Source organism: Mya arenaria, chromosome 17, assembly GCF_026914265.1.
Source record: "Mya arenaria isolate MELC-2E11 chromosome 17, ASM2691426v1".
Taxonomy (NCBI): domain Eukaryota; kingdom Metazoa; phylum Mollusca; class Bivalvia; order Myida; family Myidae; genus Mya; species Mya arenaria.
The window spans coordinates 39,055,178-39,066,169 of record NC_069138.1 but is presented as its reverse complement, the minus strand read 5'-3'; the positions used below and the strand labels follow the sequence as shown (position 1 = coordinate 39,066,169).

The following is a 10,992-nucleotide window of genomic DNA, read 5'->3' as shown; positions in this document are numbered from 1 at the left end:
ATTTTTTTCTCCTCTATTGAAATAAAAAGTAAGCTTGGACGATTGTTTTTATGTTGGTGTTGTTGTTTTGTTGTTGTTGTTTTTGTTTTTTTTTTGGGGGGGGGTGCACGCCGATTGTGCCCCTCCCCTTGATCCGCTAGTGGTATTGCCTTTCCCATTTGTACTTAAGTATTGCTATACGTTTTATACATGTGCTTTGAGTATGACATTTGATTCGTCTTTTTGACGCTAAAAAAGGAAAAAAAAAAGAATATCTCATGTTCTCTGTGTTCAAGTAGACACTTGAAATTTAATCCATGATTTCCACTTTTTAAACAAAAATGTCGTGCTTTCCAATCCTGCTTAATGTGCTTTAAAACGAGACACACAAACAAACGGCCAGTTCAATAAATAGTTTGTTTTTGGGGTGTCCCTACCCACATCTTTGGATGGGTAGGTAGGTATTTTTGTTACTTCACAGCGCCTTAACTCTGTAATGAAGAAAACAATATTTAAAAAAATACCACAGAAGATTTTAAGCACATATCGGGAATGCGGGTATTTTGTTGAATTGGTCTGGAACACCAAACAAACGTTTTATTAGATGTAGCCTTAGGGCGTGCTTTATTTCAGTGGGCGTTCTGATAACATTGGTTGAACTGTATGTCTGTGTAGGATCGCACTGAAAGTTAAATTAGAAAGCGCAACTATTCTATAAATAGATATGAGAAATGTAGAAAGGTTCCCAGATTTAAAGGTGTATTCATACAAAAAAATAACTGCGTTTTGTTTTACAGCAAAAAACAAATAAATGATACCAAATCATCAAAGTTCTAAAGACGCAATAGCATTGGATATAAATTGGCCATAAATAAAACTTATAATTAGCCGTACATAGTTTAAACGTCTCCTTTTACAATGACTAATAAAAATACACATGTTAAGGTGAGTGCGTACATGATGGGTTCTACCTTCAGTTTACTTGCGAGACAAATCGAGTGTTCATAACTTTATATCATTATCGTGCGATTTGAAAAGGATAACAAATACATGTCTGTTATAATATTTTTCCTACATAAGGGGACAGGTGAATACATTCATTTATTTTACATATCTTTGACTTTCACTTTCTTAATGTTGTAATGAATTTAAAAAAAATTAAACCATACTCTCATGATTTAAACTCATTGTTATCAACCTTGTAAAATCTGGTTTTTAAAGCTGCACTCTCACAGATTGACCGTTTTGACAGCTGTTTTATTTTGTTTGTTTAGGAATGGTCCGATTTTGCGTAAATTTATAGCAGTTGTTCATATTTATATGTTTGAAAATTGATGTTTTATGGCTAAAAGCGTTACTAACGCTTTAAGAAAAAATGAAACTTTCGACAGTTTTCAAAACTATTGAGATATGCTGTATTGTGAGTTATCTTATATATTATATGACTGAATTGAAGAGATTGATACCACAATCAGCTGACTCTGAGAAATAACAAATACAAATGTCAAAATTGTCAATCTGTGAGATTGCAGTTTAAACTATAACAAACCGATGTAATACATTGCCTTGTTATTAATCGAAGTGAAGAAGTTAGAGGGGACACTACTTCAGATACATGCATCTCGTATAATTCCATATCTACCTTATAAAAGTTGAACAATGCTTTCAACCTCATGAAGACGTGTAGTGTTTCACTTTGTCGTCCATAAGACATTTGTATACCGGCATTAGGTGAACTTAATACATAATTAACATAATAACTTTGAGAAACACATTAAAATTACATACATCAGTGAATGAACATATTTTATATACCTATTTTTTGTATCGAGTTTTTTTTACGATTCATCTTACTTTCATCAACCAAATAATAATAACTTCTAGATTTATAACATACGGTTATAATTTATAAGGCGTATTAATGGACTAATTATTTTATTAAGTCGCTTCCGCAATAAGATCATTTTATTATAAATAGTTAATGACATAACAGATAATCATCTAATTGCATTATAAATGTCTTCACTCTCTCTCGTTAAGTGTCTATTGGACTTTGACCTTGTGCAACATAAATTGTTCAGCCTATTGGCTTGTTCCGATAGTTTTAATTGTATTTTGTATTATGAATAGTTCATTACACCAATTTATATTTGGTTACTATCAACTTCCTGAAGAATGTTTAAGTCGAAATGCAAACTATATCCTTTCCCATTGAGTAAACGTTTAGAGAAGAGGAATAAGGAAAAACATATTCATCTGTCGTCGCTATTTTGACACGATTTGTAATTAAAGACATTGTTATCTGGACCCATGCTTTGAGAAGAAGGAACAATCTTCGCTTTGAAACTGTTATATGACTCTGTAACTAATTTAACCAAGTTCTCCACTTTAATAATGATCACATCCCTCTGTGATCTTAAATGCGGTGAATATGTATTTACCCACGCACTGTATGTGAAATTATCACCCGCTGATTTAGGATTCATATTATCAAACGTCGTTGTGATGTTTATATCGCATTACAAATCATATGCGTCCAATAATGTTCAGAGAATGGCGGTTTTAATACAATAATTCTTCTACTAGTAGATATTGGAATTTAATTAAATTTTGAATTTTAAACAGTTGTCTACCTAGGGCCATATGTCTTTGACCAACAACCTAAACGAGAGGTATTGTTTCTAACTTCTTACAAATTCGTGTTCAAAAATGTTGTTTTTTAATGGTTAAAGATGCACTATTACTTCCAAATAAGATTTAAGACATTTGATACAATTGTTTTAATATACAAAAAAAGGTGAACAAATGTCGAAAACAATGATGCTTATGAAGAATACCGAGTTTAGTTTAAAAGAAATGTGCAGAAAACACAGTACTGCTACCTTACGAGACGATAGTAGATCGCAGTAAATCTTTTAGCATTCACCAATCATTTAATATTTTTGCGTTTCAGCTATTAAATACACGGTTATAATATTGTTTATAGTAATAAATATTTTCCATAAATACATTATTTAGTAAGTAGTTGAGGGTTTATCATGTGTATGTATTGAATTGGAATAAGAGTGCCACTTTAAAGGTTGTAAGCATGTACTTACAAAAAAGGTTTGATTGTACGCTTTCGCGTAAGCATTAATTTTTAAGTACACAATACATGGTTTTAGTGGTCGTCATAACATTGTGTAAACTACCTACTAACACTGTTCATATTTACCGCATCACCTGATTACAATCGATAACGGCTGATTGCTGATTTACTGAAATAAAAGTTTTGACAAAAGTAAAGAATACTGCCTTATCATTGGACAAAGTATATTGTTGACCACTAAATATTTTCTGTGTTTATCTTACTTTGATATCGTTGGACAATTAAACTGTCGCAGTCCTCGTGCAACTTCATTTTGCAGACACCAATGCTATTTTGCAGTGAAAACAGATGTGTGGTTGTATTTGATATGCTTAAATTGGAATCGTGCTCTCTGAAATACCCAATGGCCTTTCTAGAAAAACTGAAAGACAACGTCATTCATCAAACTCACAAGTTATGTCTTTTCAATTCGATATATGTGTTTTAAAACGTGCTATCTGTATTAACCAGTGGCTTTCTGATCAAAATAAATTACAATACAATGCACTGTATCAAAGAAATCATTGTGCTTTAATCTTATTTATTTTTCTTATTCTCCTTCAGATGCCACTCAACACCCCGGCTACTTGACAAGCTGACCAGTTGACCACCGAGATAAACTCACAAATCACAAGCTGCTTTGGACTGATAAGCGGGCCTGAAGTGGCTTGTAAGTAAAAACAGGAAACAAAAGTATGTCCCATACCCCTCAAAGGACAGTTTGCGTGTGGTGACAATGAGGGACAGATGTATATGGTCAATTCTCTTCGTATTTATACTCCATTATCCCCCAGGAATAAAGAAAAACGACAAAACAATGATACATCTGTTGTACAAGAGGTTCATGTTACCAGTGCGGAAATGATTGTGAACGAATATGAGTAAAATGAATTAACCGGATCCATCGAATTATATATTGAAGTGACAGTATCTTATATCGGATATAATAAGTTTATATTCACTGCCTTTGTTTACTGTACGCGGAGCAAACCCGTATTATGTTGAAGGATGCGAAATTATCTGAAATCTTTATCTCATCTGTTTACCTGTGTATGACTTCGTTTAAACCGTTTGGATTTACACAATGTTAATTTCAGCTATGATTTTAAGATATTAAGAATTCCTGCGGGCTGGGATAATTATAAACTCTGATAAAAACAAATGTTTCCGTTATTCCTGGCGATGCCTAAAGCGGAAAATAATTACAAACAATCAGCAGATGACAAAATGCATTAACTTCAGAACATGGTGGCGCTGAAGCTTTTCATTAAATAGGATGCATCCAATTCAAACGGATGCTTTATGGACTTGAGTAGGAGAACATTACCTTTCATATAATGGGCGGGTTGGTATAAATGACAGATATGGAGAATCCGGAGTCGGTATAAATATGAAGAAACTTGACATTCACCAGGATAACAGGAAAACTTCTGCGTTGGAAACTGATTCTGGATAAATGTGTCAATAGGAAAATACAATGTTAGCCGCAAAAAAATTCAAACGAAATCTCAAACGGAACAGCATCAAATAACGAGAATGCGCTTATGACGTTTTAAAGATAAATCAAGCAGACGACAAATAACTGCTTCAGCATTTGAAGCTCGTGCAAACAAAAATGAATTTCTCAGACAATTTTACTGATTCTGCGGACAATTTGACCGAATCGTTGAAGGATCTGAACCAACGTTACGCAAAAGCACTGGTCCCGTTGACGGTGACGTTCGGCTTCTTTACATTGTTTGGCGTCCTAGGTAATCTTCTCATTTTACTTGTCTTTTCATTAAGCCGGGACTATCGACGCAATAACTTCAAAGTGTTTGTACTAACTCTAGCAGTGATTGACCTTGTGATTTGCTTAACATTGATACCTGCTGAGATGGTAAAGCAACGTCATTATTTTGCCTTCGGGGATGTTTTATCATGTAAAGTGAAGACTTTCTTCAATGTTTTCGGAGCTTCAGCTTCTTGTCTGGCTCTTCTCGTGATATCAATAGACAGATTCAGAAAGGTAGTGCAGCCATTCAAAACACAAATGACCCCAACAATAGCGGTTAGAATCCTTATAGCTGTGGCGTTTGTATTTCCCATTCTGTTGTCCATACCTGGAACGATCATGAGCGGAATTAAGACAGCTAATATGACTAATAAGTACGGAGAAAATACTATTATACATCTTTGTGAAACGGAAGAGCGGTATGAAAAATCAGTATGGAGAATTATATATAAATGGGTGTTCATCATTCTTCTGTTTGGAATTTCATTGACGTATATTGTCCTCTATTCATTCGTCATGCGGGAAGCAGGAAAACAAATCAAGGCGATGGCCAATCAACGTAAGAATTCGTTTGACATTACGTTAAGTTCTGGCATATATGATCCAAACGCGATTATACACGAGCCGTTAGAAACAGAGGGGCGACATCATCCAACACGGGTATCCATAAACGTTCCCGAGCAGGAACCATTGACTGAAGACGGTCAGGCCAATGGAACGCTTAGAAAACATTCAAACAATAAGTACCCTCTGAATGGGTCATTGAGAAAATGTGAATTAAAACGTAAGAAACTCTCAAAGCAGCTAAGCCTAAGAAGTGTTCGTAGCCACACACCGATGCTGCATCGACATGGGTTCCCAACTAAGACTATTATATGGTTTATATTAACAATTGTGTTCATTATTACTTACATGACACACATTTTTCTAGCGCTGAAAGTTGGTAAAATAGTGTACATGTCTCCAGATGAATTTTCTTCATTTTCATTCTTCTTTCGTATATATTTTGTCAACCATATGATCAATCCAATCGTGTATGCCATCTTTGTGAAACGCTTCCGAACTTCTTGCAAAAATCTTTTTCCTTTGTTAAAATCTAGAGTATTGAACTATTGTCGGGGAAGATAAAGTTATGGCTGCTATATAAAAAAGTTTAAAAAAATGTTACCATTTGATGTTTGATTTATATGTTGAATAAATATGTTTGCACTTTACTTATATATAGCTCTGGAAATATGTTTGAACTTGTTTTGTTTAGAGTTGTATCTATTAATAACAATTGGAGCACCTCGGTCATATTCCATAGAAAATAACCTCGGATGTATATGGACGGTTTACAATGTCAGAATTCTTTACATTTGATAACGCTGCAAGTAAATCGCGTAGTGATTTCAATTTATCAGTTAACCTTAGACAACGTTTATATTTTGTCTCAGAATTAGCTGCTCAATGCTTTCAATTCAATTGATATAAGATAACCCACAATAGTACACATCTCAATTGCAAAAAAAACTGCAGAGAATAACTCTTGTCTTAAAGCGAAGAACGCTTATAGCCATAAAACATCAATTTACGGACGTAATTATTAAAATCTTTGTTCTGATATTCTATCAGCAGTCTTATACGCATATCAACGGTTTTCAAACATTTACGTAAAGTTTCGTCCTAGCCTAAAAGATACAAGTTGTCAAAACGGCCACCCTGTGTGAGTGCAGCTTTAATGCAACAATTGTTTGACCTGTCTTCGTCGGATTCCCATAATATGTTGGAAAAGATTAATTCGTAAGTGTTTCGAGGGGTGAGCGCGAAAACGTATTATCTCCTCCTATATTCAATGTAACTTAAAACTGTTATGCTATCACCCTTTGTTTGTAAACTCGAAAATATATAATGTCGGGGGATTTCATACTTGCAAATATTTTTAGTTTTAAATAACTTTTGTACTTTGTTTCATTTCATGCTGTGCTCTTAGAATACGTGAACCTTTGAACAAAATGTTCCACGAAAACACTGGTATTCTGGGGCGTATTAATATTTCATTCACATTTTATCGTTTTATAATGATAAAGTATTACCCACAAAACTCGCAAGTGCAAACAATGAAATGTTATGAGGGCCTGATAGTGCTGTATATCTGTCAGTATCCAGTAAATTGGTAATTAGACAGGTAGACTGCATAACATCTGAGTGGATTTATTGCCTTTAGTCCTTCAAAGTTATTAAAAAAGAAGATACAATTCAATACCGTAATGTTGTAACTTGATCACTAGAACGCAATACAATTAATTGCTTTATGATACACTCCTTCTCTAATATAAGATTTACCACTATTAATACAATTGTTTTAATATATCGAAAATGATGAATAAATCGCGAAAATGGTTCTTATAAAGGATACCGAGTTTCATTTGAAAGGAATGTGTAGAAAATATGGTATTTCTACCTTATGAGACGATAGTAGACACAGTTAATCTTTTAGCACTCACCAAGCGAGCAAATGACTAGAATCGCAAACGCGCTTCATGGAATTTAATCGCGTGCCCTAGTGCGTTCATTCATCGAAATAATGCGACGTTCCTTGAAATCCGTGATATTCCGTCTCCTTTCAATATATAAGTATGCACATTTTATTTGTTTCGGTATCACACCTTAAGGGCTAAAGTACAACAGTTAACAGTGAATGGCGGTTTTATATTGCTTAATGTCTTATAAACATGATATTATGCAGATTGATATCATTCATAACTTCCTTGTAGATTTATTGCTTTTGTATTGTATTCATACATCATTGTAGCACAGTTGAAAATATCAAAAATGACACCTACTTGCAGGGTAGGGATCGTTGAAACACAATTAATTCATTGTTGACACTTTAAAATTAAATAAGGTCAAAACTAATGTTTGGTTTTCAAAATGTGTCTGAATAAAACCACCCGTATCCGCTGAAGACATGGTCTAGTATTGGGCCTAGGGAATGCCCCTGTACTTATTGTTGAGTAAATTAAATTATTCAGTTTTGGTGTGTACGGACCGAACATCACAATTAATGAAATAACGATAAACTTTAAATATGAAAATCAATTATATCTTTATGTAGTTAATACTTAACAATCATGAATACAGAGTAAACTACAAGGACAAGCAATATTCGACGACTCCGTTAAGTTGGCAACCTTTCCTTCTTCAAATGAGATAGCAGTAAATCAGCAGTCAGTCGTTATTGATTTTAATCATGTGAAGCGGTAGATATAACCAGTGACTGGTCCATTTAGAATGTGGTTTAGACCACTTTTAAAACAATAAAGGTTATAATTGGGTTATGTGCTCAACGTACTTATAAACAACCTTTAACGATTTCTTAAATGCATACGGTCAAAGCCAAACATATTCTAAACGAGATATATCCGACATCTTATACAGAACAATACAGGTAACGATTGCCTGCATATAAGTATATATTGTAGGGATTGCCGCCTTGGAACGGTCCGTGAAACAAGATGTTTACTGGGGGTTCCAAATATGTATTACAATATATATATTAGTAAATTATGTGGCTAGCGCCTTAGAACGGACCGTGAAACAAGATGTTTACTGGGGGTTCCAAATATACATCGAAATATATATATTAGAAAATGATGGGGCTATCGCCTTGTAATGGTCCGTGAAATAGGATGTTTACTGGGGTTCCAAATATGCATCGAAATATATATATTGTAAATGACGGTGTTAGCGCCTTGTAATGGTCCGTGAAACAAGATGTTTACTGGGGGTTCCATACACACATCGAAATATATATATTGTAAATGATGGGGCTATCGCCATGTAATGGTCCGTGAAACAAGATGTTTACTGGAGGTTCCAAATATACATCGAAATATATATATTGTAAATGATGGGGCTAGCGCCTTGTAATGGTCCGTGAAACAAGATGTTTACTGGGGGTTCCAAATATGCATCGAAATATATATATTAGAAAATGATGGGGCTATCGCCTTGTAATGGTCCGTGAAACAAGATGTTTACTGGGGGTTCCAAATATGCATCGAAATATATATATTAGAAAATGATGGGGCTAGCGCCTTATAATGGTCCGTGAAACAAGATGTTTACTGGGGGTTCCAAATATGCATCGAAATATATATATATTAGTAAATGATGGGGCTATCGCCTTGGAGCGGCCAGTGAAACAAGAAGATTACTGGGGGTTCCACACACGCATCGAAATATATCTGTTAGTGAATAATGGGGCTATCGCCTTGGAACGGTCAGTGAAAGATGATGATAACTGGGGGTTCCACACACGCATCGAAATATATATGTTAGTGAATAATGGGGCTACCGCCTTGGAACGGTCAGTGAAAGATGATGATTACTGGGGATTCCACACACGCATCGAAATATATCTGTTAGTGAATAATGGGGCTACCGCCTTGGAACGGTCAGTGAAAGATGATGTTTACTGGGGGTTCCACACACGCATCGAAATATATCTGTTAGTGAATAATGGGGCTATCGCCTTGGAGCGGCCAGTGAAACATAAAGATTACTTGGGGTTCCACACACGCATCGAAATATATCTGTTAGTGAATAATGGGGCTACCGCCTTGGAACGGTCAGTGAAACATGAAGATTACTTGGGGTTCCACACACGCATCGAAATATATCTGTTAGTGAATAATGGGGCTATCGCCTTGGAACGGCCAGTGAAACATGAAGATTACTGGGGGTTCCACACACGCATCGAAATATATCTGTTAGTGAATAATGGGGCTATCGCCTTAGAACGGCCAGTGAAACATGAAGATTACTGGGGGTTCCACACACGCATCGAAATATATCTGTTAGTGAATAATGGGGCTATCGCCTTGGAACGGTCAGTGAAACATAAAGATTACTGGGGGTTCCACACACGCATCGAAATATATCTGTTAGTGAATAATGGGGCTACCGCCTTGGAACGGTCAGTGAAACATGAAGATTACTGGGGGTTCCACACACGCATCGAAATATATCTGTTAGTGAATAATGGGGCTATCGCCTTGGAACGGTCAGTGAAAGATGATGATAACTGGGGGTTCCACACACGCATCGAAATATATATGTTAGTGAATAATGGGGCTACCGCCTTGGAACGGTCAGTGAAAGATGATGATTACTGGGGATTCCACACACGCATCGAAATATATCTGTTAGTGAATAATGGGGCTACCGCCTTGGAACGGTCAGTGAAAGATGATGTTTACTGGGGGTTCCACACACGCATCGAAATATATCTGTTAGTGAATAATGGGGCTATCGCCTTGGAGCGGCCAGTGAAACATAAAGATTACTTGGGGTTCCACACACGCATCGAAATATATCTGTTAGTGAATAATGGGGCTACCGCCTTGGAACGGTCAGTGAAACATGAAGATTACTTGGGGTTCCACACACGCATCGAAATATATCTGTTAGTGAATAATGGGGCTATCGCCTTGGAACGGCCAGTGAAACATGAAGATTACTGGGGGTTCCACACACGCATCGAAATATATCTGTTAGTGAATAATGGGGCTATCGCCTTAGAACGGCCAGTGAAACATGAAGATTACTGGGGGTTCCACACACGCATCGAAATATATCTGTTAGTGAATAATGGGGCTATCGCCTTGGAACGGTCAGTGAAACATAAAGATTACTGGGGGTTCCACACACGCATCGAAATATATCTGTTAGTGAATAATGGGGCTACCGCCTTGGAACGGTCAGTGAAACATGAAGATTACTGGGGGTTCCACACACGTATCGAAATATATCTGTTAGCGAATAATGGGGCTACCGCCTTGGAACGGTCAGTGAAACATGAAGATTACTGGGGATTCCACGCACGCATCGAAATATATCTGTTAGTGAATAATGGGGCTACCGCCTTGGAACGGTCAGTGAAACATGAAGATTACTGGGGGTTCCACACACGCATCGAAATATATCTGTTAGTGAATAATGGGGCTATCGCCTTGGAGCGGCCAGTGAAACATGAAGATTACTGGGGGTTCCACACACGCATCGAAATATATCTGTTAGTGAATAATGGGGCTATCGCCTTGGAACGGTCAGTGAAACATGAAGATTA

General features: G+C 36.2%; 1 protein-coding gene across 2 annotated transcripts; it reads left to right on the top strand.

The window, feature by feature from the left end:
• The first annotated feature begins 939 nt into the window (after positions 1-939).
• On the top strand, positions 940-6,094 carry LOC128222851 (cholecystokinin receptor type A-like). 2 transcript variants are annotated; one of them, XM_052931998.1, is made up of 2 exons: positions 940-1,066; positions 3,671-6,094. In XM_052931998.1, exon 2 carries the CDS (start codon positions 4,722-4,724, stop codon positions 6,006-6,008), a length of 1,287 nt encoding a protein of 428 aa, XP_052787958.1. In that variant the 5' UTR covers positions 940-1,066; positions 3,671-4,721; the 3' UTR covers positions 6,009-6,094. The 2 variants fall into 2 exon arrangements, with proteins under 2 accessions (XP_052787958.1, XP_052787959.1); XM_052931999.1 differs by lacking the exon at positions 940-1,066 and adding an exon at positions 2,502-2,651.
• Positions 6,095-10,992: the final 4,898 nt, after the last annotated feature.

Excerpts from the sequence above, each read along its gene's own strand:
- LOC128222851 (XM_052931998.1), top strand. The coding sequence starts at position 4,722 with ATGAATTTCTCAGACAATTTTACTGATTCTGCGGACAATTTGACCGAA.